Raw genomic sequence first — 19,144 nt, 5'->3', positions numbered from 1 at the left:
GGGGATTACTCGAGGAACTGGGATAAGGAAGTCATTCTGCCTGCCTCAGGAGAGAGTGGCTTAGTGAGAAACTGAGGTTAGAATTTAATGGCCGGTAAGAGTTAGGTGCCCAGTTCTCACCGGCTTCCTGTTAATCTTCCTCTGAAATCCATGGAAGCATCTTCATGTATTTCAGAGGCAGTTGGATCAGGATCTCTGGAGTGACAGGAGGACTGTATCAGAGGGCAGTGTGGTGGGAGATAGAGGGAGCTAGCTTACCCTGCCCCTAGGTTAAGGGCATCTTTACACGTGCTCCAGGGTTTAAGTAGAGCAGCTCCGAGAGCCACTCTAATTAAAGTGCCCACAGTGTCCAGGGCATTCAGCGTCCCCATGCTTCAGAATGGTGGTGAGGGCACTTTAAAGCTTGTTCAATGAGCTTTAGTTGAAGAGCCCCCATCACCATTTTCAAGCGTGGGGATGCTGAGTATGCAAGATGTGGAGGCTGCTGGAGTGCGCTTATTAGCAGACTACAGCAGACTCGCTTAATTGAGTCTGCTCTGACACACTGTAATCACAGCACATCAGAGCAGTGTCCCCGCACTTCTGCAGGCATCCTAAGAGCCAGAGTAGCTTGCCTCCTTTCTTATCATTTCTTGAAGGCAACAGAGGAGAGAAGGAAAGACTGTGCCTCTCAGGGTGGGTATCTGACTTGGCACCCCTAACTCTGGGCTGTTGCTGAAGGTGCAATATAGCTTCTCTCTCGCACACACTCTTCTCCTTTTCTAGGTGACATGCATCCCAGGGAGACAGCTGGAACAAAACTTAGGCATCCCTGGATGAGTGTACGTGAGACACTTAATACCCATTGGACTAATTTTACTGCGCATTAGCGCGGCTGGCAAAAATTATGCTAATGTGCAGTAGACTAGTTCAATGGGCACTAAGTGTCACACACAAACCGTTTATCTGTGCTAGTGCACAGAAGTGCCAATTACAGCGCATTAAGTTAGTACTTGTTGTTACAGGTACTAAACTTAATGCGCCGTAATTATGGCACATTAATGAATGTGTAGAGGCACCCACTTAAAAGCTTTCAAACTGGAGAGTGGTCTGGGAACAAAATGATCAATCCTAAACATAGGACAGACCTCACAAGGGCCTCTGCGCAGGTGGGAGTCTCACCCATTGTCCAGTTAAATTAGACAATGGTCTTTTTCCAGCGTAATGGCTAAGAAACGTAAGTTGCAAAGGATCTACATATACACATGCAGAGGCAGCTCTAAAGCTGCCCTACTTCCTAATTATGGTGAAGAGTAGCAAAATATATTCAGCTTTTTGTCTTTAATATTCAAAATGTAATCCTCTTACTTACGCTGCCTTCTTATCAAGGCGTAATTTTCTGTAGTGCCAGTAATTGAGGGGTTAGAAGGAACAGGTAGCGGTCTAATTTTACAACCATACATGGATGGGAAGACTTTCAAATAAATTATAACTGAAACCAGTTTTAGGTTTGTAGGATTATTTTTTTTTTTTTTTGTAAATTTGTATAGTGCTTTTTGTCTGCACCTGGGTAATATAGAGCACATCCATATCCAGATAAGAGATCAAACTGCAGGGCTTGGATGGACTTGAATCTTTCTCTGAATAACCCATGCTTCTAGCTTTCCAAAAAGAAAACCCCATACCTCCTCAAAACGCCTCTGTTTTAGAGTCAGACCACTCCTGAAGTCTGTGTGAATAATAGGAAAGAGTTGTGAAATAAATTCTGAGGTGAACTAATTTGCAAGGTACTACATCTGAGATTCCATGATTTTGGAGCATTGTGCCAGAGCGAGAAGTAGAAAAGAAACAAAAACCTCAGCCTTGCCTCCTTTGCAAGTCCCACTTGCTCCTTTTCATCAATTAGAAAATTGTCTGTGTGTTCCCCATCTGAATGTCTTTTCATCTGGAAGATGTTTTCACCCTGTGGAAGTGAAGGTCGAATTGTATAGCTAAAATATAATCTTTGCCTTTGTCCGAGGCTGTTGGTTTGTCATTGGTGGATAGATGGATGAGAATATTGTTAATGTCAGTGTGAACATGGCTGAGGTCTGGGTTTTCCCTCATTTTCTCCCGATTTGGTTTCAGCAGATGATGAGTAGAATCACTTTGCTCAACGCTCATGTTTCAGCAGCACTGGCTCCTTTGGTGGCAATGATAAATGGATTCAAGATATGAAATAGCTGTTCCAGCAAAGTCCATTGAGCAGAATAGAGAACAATGCCCTCCTCAATGTCATTGTATGTGATGTATTCAATGGCTGCCACTTTCTACACAAGAATGTGTTCAATCAGTGAGGTACATAGAATCCCATATTGTTACTTCAACCTGAATGAGCTGGAGAGGTGGCACAGACCTTTACTCGGCTTGATTTGGACCACACTCTCACAAGCTATTAAAATGGGCCCAAATTGTATCTATAACGTGGTAGGGTGCCTGATTTTTGAAATGCGGAACTGGGACAGCTCTCATTGTGCAATCGCTCAGGGATATGTGCTGTGTGTTTTAACGCTTTATTTTTACAGCTAGGGCAGTGGAGATAGGAGAGATGCTGCTTTCTTTAGCCTAAGTCTCAGCTTTCTAGCCTTCTTCTGCAAGGCACAACAACTGCAAACCGTAAAAAGAAAGCAGAGATCCCTTTTTTGTTTTTTCATATTCACAAACTCATTTTGGTGGAACAGATGAATTAGAAGAGTATGCTGGGGCTGTGGTTATATTTATACATCCATAAGGTAACCTGAAGTGCGGCTTCTCTTTTTATGATCCTTATATACTATAATAATTTACAAGGCTTAATATGGAGCACAGAAAGGAGACATACCTTTTTCCAATTCAGAAATCTTGCAAGGTGGATTTCCTCACTTTAAAATGTTTCTAGGAACACCAGGTTGCACTTCTAGTTGTAGCTGAGGCATGTAAAACAGGGTTTGTGGGCTACCGAATGCAATTCAGTGTAGTGGTTTTCAAGTAGGTAGCAGGTCTCAGTGCTTAGTTGCAGAAGTACTCGAAAATGAGGCTTGGTCACGTGATGTGGTGACCAGAAGGTTAAGCCGTTTAGTTATTGAAGGTGATTGAGCAGTTTAGTTAATAAAGATGGCCATCTTGAACATGTCACTGTCAATCTGATCTGATTATTAATACCGTATTTTTTGTTGAGCGCTGATGCTCTCTTCATTGCTTAGGAATCAAGAGTGATCTAATACATAAAACAAATAAATACAGTATGCTGGTAGAAGTAATGCAACTTTCCCTCATTTCTGACTGAAACTAAAGTTGTGGGAATGCGATGTATGTATCTGTCTTAGGCCTAGTTTGGAATCCTGTAGGTCTACTGTGAACACAGTTATAGAGTCCCTCCAACCTAGCATGAGACCTTGAGGACTTTGAAATAGCCTTTTCAAATGCTTCGTTCTTTGATGAGGCCCTTAGGGCTCAGTTTTCGAAAGAGCTCAGTGCATTTTGTGCTGTGTTCATTTGAAAATCTTGGCCTTAAGTGTCATAATGGGAGCGAGTGGGTGTTAAGCAGTTTTGAAGATCCAGCTCTTATTTCGGTGCCTAAATGAGAGCGGAGGGGTTTTAGTTTGCTTGTTTGTTTGCTTGCTTGCTTTTTGATAGTCCAGCAATTGAAAATTTGGCCTGGAGCTCCTCTGAAATCTGGCCCCAGGGGCCTACTGCCAGGCCTGACTTGTGTTCAGTGTCTGCACACACACCAGAAGCAGAGAAGAGAGCTCCAGTTTGTTCACGTGGGAACCTCCAGGCTCATTTGTACGACTTTCAGGTTCTCACCTGCAGCCCCTAGTAAAGCCAACAAAAGTTGTGGTTACTTATCCTCCCTGAAAATCAGACCACTGCATCTTTGAATTATGTGTTGGGCCCCAAGGTTGCAGGTTATCCAAGCACAGCACATTCATGGAAACTCAGGTTATTGACAAGCAGAATATGCATAGGACTGGCATCTGCAAATTATCTCCATGGTAGTGTTGAAGTGATGATGTAGCCACGATAATCCAGAGCAAAGATTTCTTAGGGTGATATTTTTTATTGCACCAATTGCACAGCTGGGCTATGTTGCAGGGCACTTGATGAGCCTGACACCTGAAGAGGTCAGGCAGGCTTCTGAGCCACCAGCAGGTGAGAGGCAGGGCTAATTGCAAAGTCAGCTGGCCCAGGGGCTGGCAGGAGCGGCTAGGCCTGATCAAGGGAGTCACCTGGTTGGAGGAAGGCTGGGTTTAGACAGGGAATAAGCCCAGACCCTGAGAGCAGGCTGGCAGTAACATCTTGGGAGCTGGTAAAAAAACGTCACCCAGTAGGAGGGCTGCTACTCCTTGATGCCAGCAAGGAGACTAACATCTGAAACATCTGGAGGTTTAGGTGGGAGCTAAGGGGGTGGGGGAGGTTCCTGGGGACCACATACAAGGTCCAGAGGCCTGAGAAGGGGGCTGAGTGCTTGGGGAGTGTTGAGAGGCCAGATGAGCCCAAAGAGAGGGAGGCTGAGTGCACAGGGGCCTAAAGAGAGGCCAGGCAAGCCCTGGGAGAGGGGCTGAGAGTCTGTGGGCCTACTGAAGGACCAGGTGAGCCCCGAGAGAGGGGCTGAGTGTTTGGGAGACTTAGTGAAGGATCTGGGTGACCCTAGTGAGTGGGGCAGAGTACGAAATTAAGGGGTCCAGGCGAGCCCAGAGAAGGAAGAGGCTGTGTTAGGGCTATGGAGGGCTCTGGGCAAGCCCAGAGAGAGGAAGAGATTTATGGAGGGACCTGAGAGGGCAGACAGCCAGAGGACTGACCCTGGGAATCGCAACTGGCCTGTGCAAGGCCAGGGCCCAGGAGTGACTTAAGAATGAAATAGACCATGGCAGAAACTGCCAGAACCGGGAGAGCCTGGAGTTCTTGACTGGCCTGAAGCGGGGTCAGGGCCTAAGAGAGGCCAAAGGTCCTTGTGTGGTCACAGCTGAGAGGAAGGGGTCAAGGGGTCATGCAGCCCAGGACGACAGTGGCTAATGCTAGGCCATCTGAGGAGGAAGGTTCAAGGACGACAGGGGTCCGAGAGTGAGCTGAGGGCCAGGGATGAAGGACTTAGATGGGAGGTGGAGCCAAGGCCAGGGAGCCTGGTGGTTAGCAGCCCAGGAGAGGCATAGGACATCTAGGGGGAGCCCAGAGAGGGACAAATAAGATCAAGTAGGCCTAAAGACCAGTCCTGGCTAAGACCTGAAACTGCACCTCACTGGGGCTGGTTAGTGTGGTGGGGCTGCCTGTGGAAGGGCAGCCTCCATGAAATGCCATGTATGAGCCACTCCAGGAAAAGGCGAGGATTGGGTACCAGAAAGCCTCAACTCCCACTGCCTTGGCGGTTACCCATGGAGGGGGAAGGCTACGGGAGCACATCCCAACAGAAAAGCACTTGTCAGGGAAGACAGGGACTGAGTGGGTCCAGCAGCCCGGCGAGGGAATAAAGTGCAGGACCAGATGGGTTCGAGGGCCTGAACAGTGAGGCCCAGTGAGGGGCCTGAGGAACACAGTGAGGCCTAGTGAGCATAGGGGGTCCAGAAGGGTCCAGCAGCCCAGCGGAGGACTGGGAAAAGAATGCAGGGCCAGACAGGTCCGAGAGCGGCTTGGAAAGTGAAGAACTAAAAGGGTCCAAGATGAGGTCCAAGTGAGGGACTAAAAGGGGCTGGCAGCTCAGAGAGAGGCCAGGAGGGAGACTGAGGTGCCTGGTAACTCAGGGAGTGGTTGTGTAAAGCCAGAAGGTCTGAGGGCCCAGACAGGGGCCAGGAGAGAGACCAAGGCATCTGGGAGCCCAGGAAGGGGCTGTGCAGAGATACTGAGAGGCCTCAGGCCTGGAGCGGGGCTGAGAGAGGTCAAGGGGTTGGAAGGTCCAGAGAGGGGCTGCATCAGCAAGTGGTAAAATACCTGTAAGGATGCCATCTGTGAGGCATGGGGCATGTAGGGGAAGTACAGAGCCATGCAATTGGTCCATAAGGCCAGGACCACAATCTGCATGGTCATTATAAATGAAGCCAGGGCAGCCCCCTGCACTCTGTATAACAACTAACATCAAGGCATGGCCAATGAGAGCTGGGCAGACTGCCCATAGAGCAGGGTATCTCAGAAAATTTTCTGGGTATCCTGTGACAGGCTAGAGCTAGACAATAGGACTGTGCGAAGCTTCAGGTGCTGATTCAATTTGGAAGATATTCAGCCCAATTCGGCAGCTGAATCTCCAAATCCAAAACAAATCACGATACCATTAAAAAGGTCCAAATCGATTCAAAGCTCTCCGAATCAATTCAGAAAAGATTGGGAGAGCTTTGGGGAGGTTCAGGCAGTCTCTGCTCACCGCTGCAGGGAGCTGGACCCGGACTCTGTGCCAGTAGGTAGGGGGAAGGGGCGGGTGGGGAGGGGTCCATGGGGGACCCCCGCCAGGCCCCATACTCTGTCTGCCCCCCTGAGCACCTCCTGACCCCCACCCACTCTCCCAGCCAGTCCTGTCAATAGCTGCCTCAGCATCCCAGCTCTTTAAAAATAATCCCTGCAATCAACAGCTGCTGCAGTGGCCTCTGGGACTTCTGGGGGCTCATGGCAGAGTCCCCCCATGCAGTGCAGGGCAGTGGGGGCCAGCAAGGATTGCCCCCCGGGCCTCGCAGGAACTGGTGAGTGTGGGGCTTTTTTTTTTTTTTTTTTTAATTAAAGAGCCAGAACGCTGGGGCCTGGAGAGCGGGTGAGGAATGGGGGCTCATGGCAGAGCCTCTCGCTCAGCACACGGCAGTTGCAGGCAGCAGGGATTGCCCCCTGCCTGGCAGGATCTGGTGAATGCAGGACTTTTTTGAAGTGCTGGGACACTGGGCCTGGGCAGAGCAGCCATTGATGGGGCTGGGAGAGAGCGGGCGGGGGATGGGGCCCGTTTGATTCAGAGATTCAGCCGATCTGGTAGCGGTGGCCGAATCTCTGAATCAGATTTGGCCGAATCGATTCGGGACAGTGATGTGAATCACCAGATTGAATCACTGTCCCCTGAATTGGCCGAATCTGAAGCAAATACTAGCCGCTTTGCACAGGCCTACTGGACAAGCTTTCAAATGCAAGACATTCTTCATCAGATCACCGTGATCTCCATGTAACGTGCACACAGACTGAACTTCATTCCTATGCAAAGGGTCAGGCAAAGCATGTGCATCACTCATGTTCCAAACAAGGGGTTACATGGTACATCAGCTTGGTGCCAGGCCTGTGCCCAGAGGTGTAGTTCCTCTGCAATAAATGCCTATATGAAGTTGCTGATCAGCAGTTAACTTCATGTGATGGGTTTGGCCAAAAGTCTCTCTTCTGTGCAAAACACTATTTTAATGTATCATGACATTTAAAAAAAAACCCAACCCAAAAACACTACTTAAGGCCCTGAATGTACACAGTGAAAATCAATAAACATTTTAAAATATTGAAAGGACAGAGCCATTTTTAACTTAAAAGACCATGCAGAAGAAACCTCTGAAGTCACTGGGCCTCTTTAGTTTGCCATTTCTATATCCGTAATAGAAATTCTCAGTGGTATTTTATTTATTGTGCACTAAACCAAGATCCTGCTTGCCATTTTGTTATGCCTGTGGAACCTCAGTGCCTTCATTCAAGTGACTGATAGTAGAAGGTGTCTTACTACGTGAGATTTCCTTCTGGAGCAAGCCTTGACGGTTATGTTTGTATTCTCAGAAAATAAGTCTATCTAAAGAAAATAGTGATAGACGGTTGTGCTATTAGGAGCTGTATGTGCAATGCATTGAATAAGTAAACTCGGTTACTGTTGCAGTGTGTCATACTAGATAAGTGAAACAGAATCAAGCTATCAAGGATTGTATAATATGGTGAGATGAGGATAATATTATACAGTTTTTAGGTTTCCTCTGTTGTTTGTATTTCCGTTGTGTCTTGTACCTGAGGATCTCAAAGCACTTAACAAACATCGATGCACAGTTCAGTTTCCCTGCACACTCAGGCAGCAGAGAAATATTTTTGTCTTCATCACACAGATGAGAAAATGAAGGTGCCGAAAGTTTCAAGTCACGTTTTCCAAAATGGCCGCTAATTTTTTGGTTGTCAGCTGTGGGAGTCTCTCCAGCGATACAAGGATGGTGTTTGCCCCGGGGGCGGTATTGGCGAGTTATAAGATGGCTGAAGAGTGCAATCCGTACTCTGCCAGTTTTTCCACAGATATGATAGATGGTGCCTTGGAGCAGGGGCACAGCTGTTGGCCAGGATGTTGCGCAGTTTCCTTTCTCCTCTACTATGTCTCGGCTTCCTGAGCAAGATGGGTCACCTTGAAGTGGGTGTATAGTCTAGCGCCATTGAGACCTGTTACCAGCCAGCACTTCCCAGTTTGCAAGGTTAATACCACCCTTCTTAAGTAAGGTATGCTTTCAGGGTATCCTTGTAGCACTTCTCCTCTCCTCTCCTCTGTGGGTCCGCTTACCATGACTGAGTTGAGAGAAGAGGACTTGCTTTGGGAGATGAGTGTCAGCCATAAGCACACAGTGGCCAACGCAGCAGAGTTGATGTTTTGTGATCTTTGCCTCAGTGCTGGTTATGTTAGCTGCAGAGCAGATGCTGGCATTGGTGCAGTGCGATCTAATGCAAAGGATCTTCCTGAGGCAGCGCTGGTGGAACCATTCTAGGTGCTTAACGTGGCTTTGATAGGTCACCCATGTCTCACACCCATAGAGGAGCATGGGGATAACCACTCTATTGTAGACCAGGATCTTAGTTTTCCTCTGCAGATCTCAGTCAGTAAAGACATGGCAAAGCAGCTTTCTGAAGAATATGCTGACACAGCGACTCCTGTGTTTGATTTCTGCATCAGGGCTGACTGATGGGGAGAGATTCCTGCCAAGGTTTGGGAAGCGTTCGACGGTTTCCAGGGGTTCTTCACCAGTGGTAATTTATGGGGGGGGGGGGGGCAGCTTGTGCTGAGGCAGGCTGATGGAGCATCTTGGTCTTCCCAAAGTTAAGGGAGAGTCCCAGGCTATGATAGGCACCTGGAAAAAGGTCAAGGGTCGGTCTCAATGCATGAGGATAACATAGTTGTCGGCATGCTGAAGGTCAGTGATGCCAGTCTTGGTAACTTTTGTTTTGCTGTGAAGGCACTGCAGGGTGAAAAGATGATCGTCCATTCGATGCTCAACTCTAATTCTGGGAGGAAGGCAGTCACGGCTGGGAATCACAATCACAGCAAGATAGGTGGGGAAAAGGGTTGGGGCAATGACACAGCCCTACTTGACGACCAATGTCTGGTTGTCAACTGTGGGAGTGATCAGCCTTAGTCATTCAAGCTGCTTTTCTGAGGTACTGAGCATTGTCCCCTAGAATTATTAGAGCTGTGACAGTGTTTAAAAATGAATGCGTCTGTGTCATGGCGCGGGGTCCTAGGAGCGGCTGTGATCTCCCCTAGCGCCCCTATCTGGCTTGCCTCACAACCTTGAGCCCCCTCAGGCACTCTTCAATTGATACCCCTTTACTCTGGGGCTTCTCTCGTAACCCCCCTTTTGCCTTGGGGCTTCTCTCGTCACCCCCCCTTTGCCTCAGGGCATTTATCGTGCTGCGCCCTCTCTGGCGCTGGGGTCCCCACGCTACTGTGGAGCTCCTATGAGGCCTCCTCCAACCCCTAATAGCCTCACCCGGTCTTCCGGTTGTAAGCAGTAAACAGAAACTCAAGCATCTTGGCTACAACATAAATTCAAACCCTCTGGCTATAACCATATTGAAGTCCGTGACGGGGTTTCTCCCTCTGTCACCCATAACAAGTGCCTGAGTATCCTGGCCTCTTCCTTCTCATTGCTTCGGCAGGGTTCCCACCCCTATGGCTGCTGGTAGGGAACTGCCTCCCTGGCCTCAGCCTGGGTTTATGTGTAGGTCAGGCCCTGCCCCCTTCCGGTCAGCTGACCAACAGCGGTTGCCCCAGCAACCAGCACCTGTGCCTCTTTATAGGAGCAGAACACCGAGGTGCTCTGCGACAGTCTGCATGATATCCAGGGAGGTCTCTTAGGCACTTATAACTTGGTGCCTAAAGCATTGCAGTAACCCCAGATTAGGTGCTCAGCCCTTGCAGAGTGATTCAAGAAAACAGAGTTAGGTGCCTGTGCTTCCTGTACCATCATGGAGGGTGGGTAAGTGCCTCTGAAGTCCAGTTCATGTTAGGGAGCCATCTAAGCTAGCTGATAGGAAATACTCATCCTAGAGGTGAGTTTGCTCTCCCCAGAGCTTGTGTGTCCAGCACAGAGGTGTGCGTTGGGTACCTCCATCCATTCATGATACAGAACCCAGATCCACCCTCCGAGGTAGGCACATACTACTACTCCCTGCCTTATTATATCATGTCCTCATAGTTAAGCAGCCACTCAGGAAGTGGGAGACCCCTCAAGCTGAGGGGATTCAAGTCAACATTTACCACTTCTTAGGAGAATACTCTGTCCACTGAACTACAGAGTAGTCTTGGTAGGGCCTCCTTTCTCTTACCTGTTTAAATGAGGTCCTTTTGTGGTCAAGAACACAAGATTCATTCAACCAAACAGAGAGCAAGCAAGAGGGAGCTTGACTTTGTATCCTAGTGGTCAACTGCGAGGAAAGAGCGCTTGAGTGCACCAGAAGGTCCCAGCTTTCCGGATTAGTTCTGTTCTTGAGCCGGTGGCTGTTTAATGTAAAAGGTGTGCACTGTCTTGGGAGTCAGGCTCCCTCTTGCTTGTTTTCTTGGCCCCATGAATCTTGTTGTCTTGGCTAGTAATTAAGGTACTTTTCCAGGAAGTGGGAGATGATGGTTTGAGTTTCCTCAAGCTGAGGAGGGCCTAGAACCCAGATCTCCCATTTGACCAAGTACTAACCACTTGACCAAAAAGTGAGCAGGATCAGAAAAGTGTGGTGGCTGCTGCACTTTCTGCTGAGCTCGGTGCTGCTGAAGTGCCTCAGGCATGCTCTGAGCAAGCGTGCTGAATCCGGCCCTTCCAGGCACCGAGGCGGTGTAAATGCTGCTCTGCCTTATATCTGCACCGTAGAGATGTGTAAGTAGGAGAAAGGTGCTTAGCTCAGGCCACATACTCTCAAACGTATGTGTAAGCATAAGTTTGGTCCCCTTGCAAACTTGGAGGCCCAAAAAGTAATTGCTGAGTGAATTCAGGCACCTGGGTTTCATAGTCAGTGAAATTTGGAGTTTTTGGGGTCCCTTTTTTGGACTGCGGCACCTAGCAGCTGCCTCAGTACCCTTTCAGAGGTTATCCTAAATCTTCTGTCCCAGGTCAAATGTGAAGTCAGGGTCAGATCCAAGGGAGAAAACACAGTTGTCACAGCCCACAGTTCTTATCCTGATTATTAAACCCGATCCTTTTCATGTTACTGTCATGTCTAAGTAATCTGGGCAAACAGGCTGGTCCGTTCTTTACTCAAGAGGTGGGGAAGCTGGGTATTTAATGACGCAGGAGAAAGCCATTCAGCATTACAGTTCAGTGTGCTCCGGCTCAAAAACACACTTGTATTACATGAAGATCTAAACTGAATACAACATATGAATCCTCTTCCTCTCCCCAGCCTGCTCCACTCTTTTTTCTTTCTGAACGCTTGCCCGTAAAATTCTGCTGTCGGAACGGATGCGTTCCACGGGACCGTGGTCTCCTTCCTCGTTCCTTGTCAACAAAACCTCTTTATGAGTGAAAAAGACGCCTTGTGTATGCAGGACTTCTGGCATTTTACACAGTGTATTAGGAGCCAGGCTAGGCAAACGTTAGGAGCTGTTTGCTGAGTGCATTTATTGCCTTTGCATAATTTATGAGCTGGAGGGGTTTGACCATCATTCGTCTCTGCCAGAGGCTGGCACTCAGGGCTCTGGAGGATGGAGCTGTAAATTGGATGGTGTGCTCCTGCTGAGCTCACGGCAAAGTCCCCAGGTCAGTATGGGAATTTAATACCAGGAATGGAACTGTTTTCTCAGAGCGCCATGTGGGCCTCAGTGCAGCAGAGGCTGTTTTGGCAGACGCAGCGACTGGCCAAATCGCGAAGCTGTCAGTCACCAGGCATGTTGCGAAGGGAGCCTGAGCATTTTTAATCGGCTTGGCATCCGTACTGCTTCCATAATGGACACCAGTAGGTCTCAGTCCTTCGCCATATGCTTAACTCTGGAGACAAGGTGCTTCTGGGTATAGCAGTAATTATTTGATGTAGAATTAAGCGGACCTTGAAATTAGAACTGGACTGTCGGAAAGCAGGAGGCTTAACACTTTGATGGAAATAACTGTTCCCACGGATATAGTTCTGTGCGCTTTCTCTGCAGATTCTCTGGACTGTAGGTGAATGTTGTGCTGGGAAACTCAGATGTCATTGATTACTTTACAGCTGAAGCTGTGAGAGCGTGGAAAAACACCCTTGGCAAGCGTTCTCCTCCTGCAAGTGCTCCCACCCAGTAACAAAACAAACTAAAAACCTCCCTAAACCATCTCCAAACCTGCAAGCCTGGGGAAACTTAATGGCAATGAAGAAATCTCATGGTTATCATGCATTCTTAGCATCCATTTTGTGGCATCTTCTTTTCTTCATGTGTAAGTTGGCAGTGCAGGCACGTGGCTGGAGTCTGTCCCCAGCTCTGTAAACGGACAGTTGAGTGCTCTTGTGCAAGCCGTTCCTTCCATTCTTTATACCTAGGTCTCTTAATCTGTAAAATGGGAATAGCAGTACTTCTTTTGTAAACCACTTTATGTTCATGGATGCATACATTTTTGCTGATTTGCAAACTTAAGCACATACACGCCTAATTTCCATATGGGTATGGTCACACTGAACTGACTGGGTGTAAATGCGTATCTCCAATATCAGTTCCAAAACTTGCCTGGGACCAAGTTGAAATGAAAACTCACGTTTATCCCTCTTACTAGCATAAAATGCTACTTTTACATATGTCAGTCAAATATCCTTTCTGAAGGTTTGCTCTTCATTTGAGGTTTACTACTTTTGATCCAAAACTCCATCTTATCAACATGATCTGGCTGGTCTTTTTGTAGTGTCGCAGTCACTGGAAGTATCCAGGTGCGATCTACAGCTGGATAAATCATTCATAATGGATCATTTGTTCAAGGAATTTCTCCTCTGTTCCTGGTTGGGAATTATCTGTAAACAGATGGCGGTTTTTGCTAATTTATCCTTTATTTTAAATTATTTGCTAGTTTGCTGTGAATAATTCTCCACCTTAGCTTGTTTGTGAGGAACTCTTTGGTGTAAAGAAGGTAAATCAAGTGTTTCCAGTGATCCTTCTTTCTGGTTAAAAAAAAAAAAAAAGCAGCAGCCCAGTGAAAGGAAACTATTTAGAGCAGTTAAGACTTTTTTTTATACCGCAACACATAATTGATCTTTTGAACCCTTTAAAAAAAAAGATTAATTACTTAGTTGGGTAAAAAGAGTGTATATAGTTCTTTTCAATAGGATAATATATATGAGGGACATAACTCCTTAAGCTTTAGGGCATATGCCAAATATTACCAGCTTGGGTTAGGAAGAAGCTTCCCTTAGAAGCCTGTCATTGCATAATCCTCCAAGACGGTAGTCTTACTGTTTGAAGCACCTGCGACTATGTGCTCTAAAAGATGGGTTACTGACGGTTTGTCTGTTCCTTTCTCCAGCTTGGAAACTTCTGCCTGTCCTTCGCTTGCACAGCTGTGACTTGCCAGTAGAGGCTTGGTGGACAGGGCTCGGATCTTGGGGCTAGATTGACTCTGCTCCCGCCAGGCAACGGGCAGGCCCAGCAGCGTCTTAGTTGCAGCAAGACCACAGCGACCTGGGGAAGCAGCTTCCCTGGGACTCTCCAGTCTCATGGAAAATGATGCAGTGGCTTTGCGCTGAGGGTGGGCTGTTGGGCTGAAGCCCTGCTCTCAGCGCAGAGCTGCCACAGCTCTGCAAAACCAAGCTGCTTCCCTGGAGCTCTCTGGTCTCATCGAGCTGCAGTGGCTCCACGCTGAGAGCCTGGTGGCCCCATCCTCAGTGCAGAGCCACCGTGCCAGTTGCAGGGAGACCAGAGAGACTCTCTGGTTTCACTGAAATTCATCCCCCTGTGCTGCCCCTGACTGGGCTGCCAGCCAGCCGGGTATCACCTGAGCTCTGAGGAGCCTGATCCTGATTCCTCCCCCACCTCCACCCCACATTGCTGTCAGCGGGAGCAAACCGGGTTTGGGTGGCAGCGGGAGGCCCCATGGCCCTTGGACGCTCCAGAGCTGCAGTGTTTGCTCCATTTTCAGGGCTGCTTGGCTGCTACAGGGGGGCTCAGGGGCTTCAGGCACCTGCCAACCATGGCTGCTGCTGGGGGAGCCAGTGGCCAGACCCTACACAACCTGGTGGAGCGCGGGGTCAGCGGGAACCAGCCTCAGGCTGCTGCCACCCTGCTCCAGCCACCCATCCCTGCTGGGACATGTGTCCACCAGGTCCTGGGGGCACAGGTGCCACACAGGGGACATGCAGCAGAGCACAGGGCTGGGCACAAGTTCAACGGTGGGTCAGCAGGAGGGTTGAGCACCAGCCTACTGCCCCATGCAGGCTCCACAGCCCGAGTCTGGCCCTGGCATTCAAAGCAGTGAGTCAGTTTTGGAGGCACTGCAACCACCAGGCACTCTCCAGGGCTGTGGTGCTGGTTCTACCTGGCGGGAGCGGCAGGACAGAGGCGCCGTGCCCAGCCCCCTTGCATCCCAATGTCCCCGCTTGCCCTGACTCAGGAGGGGCCACTGCATTCTGGGATGCTGGAGGACTTCAACTTGGGCAGAATAGCTGTCTGGAGAGGCCACACCTTAATGGAGCAGGAGCAAAATCAGGAGGACTAGAGATGCTCCTGCCCTGAAGTGGCATGACTTTAAGCTGAGTAATGAGTGCTTTAAGCCACTTGCAAGGTGTTAACATGCAGTCAGTCCAGGCGTTAAAAACTCCAGAAGCCGCCTAAAAGGACTGTGCCACAAGGCCATTAATTTGACACATTCTTAGTGCCATGTGATCTGACTTGAGCATCTGAATTCTTCAGTGGAGCCATCTATGTGTGATGACACAAAGTTAGGCATCTACAATGAGTAACAATAGATTTGTAAATGTGTACGCTCTGCAAAGGATAGGTGCTGTCTAAGCTCTTTCTGTGTCTGCCCTCTGGAAAAACTTTGGAAGGAGGCAACATGCTGTGTATCAGATGAAGAACCAGCTAATAATACTTTTCCCTCTCTGTGATCTGATGTTGGCTGCTATCTGCCCTCATGTAAAACTAATGTCCCTGCATGTAAATTAGTGGTTTAGGAGAAGAGGCTGTAAATTGCAAATGGCTTTGTTGAATCATGATAATATTGCAGTGGAAACAGAACTACAAATGTATTAGCTTTAAGTGCCAACTCTCCTTAAAATGGGGGGGAAAGTCCTGTCATGCAATAAACAAGTTTTCTTTCTAAAGGAATTTGGAAATAAAGCCTTATGGAGCACCTGTGTGTCAAACACCTGGGGAGTGTTGTTCATATTTTTTTTTTCTATTTTCCTTTGGAAAGGTTTCTCTTACCCATATTTCTCTTCTTCTTTTTCTATTTCAGTGTGACAGCGACAGTGATCAGGAAGAGAAGGTAAGATGGGGAACATTTGTCTCCTATACAGTTCTATGCTGGCAGGGCACAGAAAGATCTTCCTGGACCTGTACTCCTACTTTTCTATTACTTATATAAAGTTTGTGTTAAGGACTGATCCAATGCATGCTGTAGTCAAGGGTTGAAAGGCTTGTATTGCCTTTAATGGGTTTGGAATCAGAAATGGAAGGAAAATCTTTTTCAAGACCAATTATAGGCAACTGTTCCTCTGATTTTGCAGTATACCTGATGTAGCTACACGAGACACTAACAGCAGGGTAGCCTGATAATACTGCACAGTAGCGCATCACAGCACAAACCGTACTAATACGTACTGCACAGTATTATTAGTCTGCTGCAAAGTAGTGTCACTAAAAAGGCATTCACCAGCTCAATTGCACAGTAACTCCAGGTACTGCACATTTACTTAGTGCTTGATTATAGAAGTACTAAATGATATGTGCAGTAACCACTGCGCTTGAATGAGCATGTAGATGCACCCACTAACAAAAGGATTGTGTGCGCAGTCTGTGAAAGCCATTTTGACTTCCACCCTTTTACATACCTGTGTTTACCCTTGGGAAGTGCTTTTTTGACAGTACAGGGGCATACATTTATAAAGACTCATATTTTTACTTTTAAACAGGCATTTATCCACACAGTTGCTGATTTCAAAGGTTCACATATATGGGTCTGCAGGTCAAGGTCAAGTTTGGGGTTTGTTTTGTTTTAATCAACATTTGGAAACTGTGCTTGAAGTCTGATCAATACTTTCTGTTACCGAATCTACCCTAAGAGTCTAGGTTTTTCTCTGCAGGAGAGGGGGAGGGTGTTGTGCTGAAGGAATGTTAGGGAAGAAGTGATCTATAAAGCTATTTATTGTTAATGCTACTAATAGCTAGGGTACCTATATCAATGTATTTTAATTTGTCCGCTTACGTTTTTCTGTGCCATGAACAATCTCGTGTATAATGTTCTTGCCCGTCAAAGACAAAATAGGCATTGTGGGGAAAAAAATTGTTTAAAAATGTTATCTCTAGGTTGAGTTCTACAGTTTGTAGGTGGATGTTGGATGACACCCAAACTCCACAGACTTTTCTTTGACAGTTTTCACTGCTTTCTCTTGTTCCTTTCCTTGCCCTGATACGTTTTGGGGAAGAATGTGGGGAAATTGGTTTCATGTGATCTCTTCACAATACTTGGAGGTTGGTGATGAGCTCCAAGTAAACCAAGAAAGAAGAAGGCGCACCTCGATGTATTGTGGAATCGCCAGGGAAATGACGGACTGCAGAGCTCACATTTGATAAAATCTATCAGTGATATATTTGTGTAGGAAGAAGAAATCAAGGAAACTCCTACCCTAAGCTTTTCAATGGTCAAATCTGGCCTTTAGTTTTCAGTAACTTTCCAAACCAAGAATATGTTTGGAGGTCCCCCCCCGCCCCATGGTTTTAATAATCATTTGCTAACTATATTAAGCTGCCCTGTTTACTTTGAGCTGCAGCATGAGTCCATTAGTGATTTCCCTTCTGTAGGGGAACTAATCACTGGAGTTAATCAGAGTGTGACAACAGAGAAGTGTGGTTTTGTTGGGTTCCTGTACAGAATATTAACTTACACTTTTAGATACGAATTTCCGTTGCATTGCTGTTCAAATCTACCCTGTTTAGTGATTACTTATTTTCAGGATGTTCCATATGCAAACAATAAACACGACTCAGCTGAGCACTACGAGTCTAATTTCCTGCTGCTCTATTCACAGAGCTTACCTAGGCCAGATTTCATAATGCTTTTCTTTAAGAGCATCTAATGCATAAAGACAAACCGGGCAGTTTTTAGGTATGTTGTATTGCTAGTTAAGAGACATTTAATCAATGCCGCATTGGACAGAGACCTGCAATGGCACCTTGTGCTTCACCCCAGTAGTTCTGCAGAGAGAATTTGAAATCCAAACTGAGATATGAACTGGGCAATTGGTGTCTTGGCTTTCTTTATAACAGGGTGAGATATAAGCTCAGATCCAAGCATCCCTGACAATTCCAGGCAGCCAGATCCCTGAATCAAACCTAGCTCTGAATTTTACAGCAGAGACCCAATTCTGACAGAAAGCTGCTAAACCTGGAGTATTTCTTCAGCCTGTACTGGCAGCCTAGGCAGAGATCTAAGGGCCCTGTTCTGCTGTTAATTTGAATTCAGCATATGTAGCCTGTTATAAAATGCGAGACATCATCATTTGAGCAGGTCAAGCATATTCAGATGAAGACAAATGGTGCTTATTTGATTTTCTTAAAATCAGGAAATGAAAAAAGTGCTCTCTGGAGAAATCATGTTCTGCCTGACTTAGATGATAGACCAAGGCATGTACCCCAGATAAGAACAGGCGCTCGTCTTGCGGTTTTTATCTCTGAAGGACGGTCGGGACTGTCAGCTCGCTGACATGTGCATTATCCATGTCATTTTAAACAAAGTGACCTGTAGAAAAGTGCACTCTGCCGTGACATGATAATGGGCTGTTGGATGACAGGTAAAGTACACACTATAAAGGAAGCTGTGCATTATTCCTTTGTTTAACTGACAAGTGGAAACTTCTTTTCTCCAGACAGGCGGGATCTTTTAGATCTTTATCAATAGAACCAGTGAAGATTTTGAAACCCTGTTTAAAAAAAATAAATAAATAAAATTTTAGGACCAAAAGTCCTCTGAGCAAAACATGCCGAGACAGCAGAGGGTACATTGTTTGTAAGGACCTGACCTTGCAAGATGCTGACCATCCCCTGAGAGATGCCGAGCAGCCTCAGTTCTCCTTGATGACATTGGAATTGAGGGCATTCAGCACCTTGAAATAGTGGAGACTAAAAGAGCCTTGATCAAAATCTCTCATTTGACTTTGGGCCCTGTGTTTGCCCTAATTGTATAATGTAAATATAAATATGAAATAGGTTCTGCTTGCCTCTTGATGAATATATTTTATAGGTCTATAATTATTCTCCAGCACCCTGTCACTAAGTGTCCAACACTTCGGTGACATATGTCAAGGCAAAAATTTCTTCTCGATGGGAGCCGCAATCTTCTGTTACATATCTCTGCAGAATATTTCTCCAGATGCCTGCTAGTTAGAAATATTGAAAGGAGGTAACTTTGTTTTACCTTGGGGTTCTCGAGGGCAGACTCATGTTGGTTTCTAATGTTTAGCAGAAACCAGTATCATTTGACTAGTCGAAGCAACGTCTTGAAGGATGGATAGGTGTGGGTATCTGCATTTGTGTGTGTTAGGGGAAATAAAGCAAGCATTCTGATATAGAGAGACCCTGTAAGCCAGGAACATATGCCAGTCGGTTAGAGTCAAAAACAGTGAGTCAGCATAGTGCTAGATGTGCGGCGGAGCATGCAAAGTTAAAGGTTGGTGGATTCAAATATGGCCACACCTGTCCTGGTGAAAAAAGGGAACCCAGTCGGTAGAGGAAGGCTGATGCTGACGTCTATACGGAGACTAAGGTCTGGTTATAAAAAAAAAAAAAAAAAAAAAAAAAAAA

General features: G+C 46.9%; 1 protein-coding gene and 1 long non-coding RNA gene across 12 annotated transcripts in view; one reads left to right on the top strand and one right to left on the bottom strand.

The window, feature by feature from the left end:
• Positions 1 to 19,144, top strand: part of AUTS2 (autism susceptibility candidate 2) — a 1,406,131-nt gene that overhangs the window by 908,482 nt on the left and 478,505 nt on the right. For all 11 annotated transcript variants that reach the window (XM_019511380.1, XM_019511377.1, XM_019511384.1 and 8 more), the window contains one exon: positions 15,582 to 15,611. In XM_019511380.1, the coding sequence (XP_019366925.1) occupies positions 15,582 to 15,611 (30 nt within the window). The remainder of the gene's footprint in view (positions 1 to 15,581; positions 15,612 to 19,144) is intronic.
• LOC109293456 overlaps positions 16,071 to 19,144 on the bottom strand; it is an 8,473-nt gene continuing 5,399 nt past the window's right edge. Inside the window, exon 2 of the long non-coding RNA XR_002096318.1 lies at positions 16,071 to 19,036. This is a non-coding gene — a long non-coding RNA (uncharacterized LOC109293456). The remainder of the gene's footprint in view (positions 19,037 to 19,144) is intronic.

Source organism: Gavialis gangeticus, unplaced genomic scaffold (assembly GCF_001723915.1).
Source record: "Gavialis gangeticus isolate Ggan-Ray unplaced genomic scaffold, GavGan_comp1, whole genome shotgun sequence".
NCBI lineage: Eukaryota > Metazoa > Chordata > Crocodylia > Gavialidae > Gavialis > Gavialis gangeticus.
Note: the sequence above shows the minus strand (reverse complement) of the source record. Positions and strands in the feature narration are given on the sequence as shown.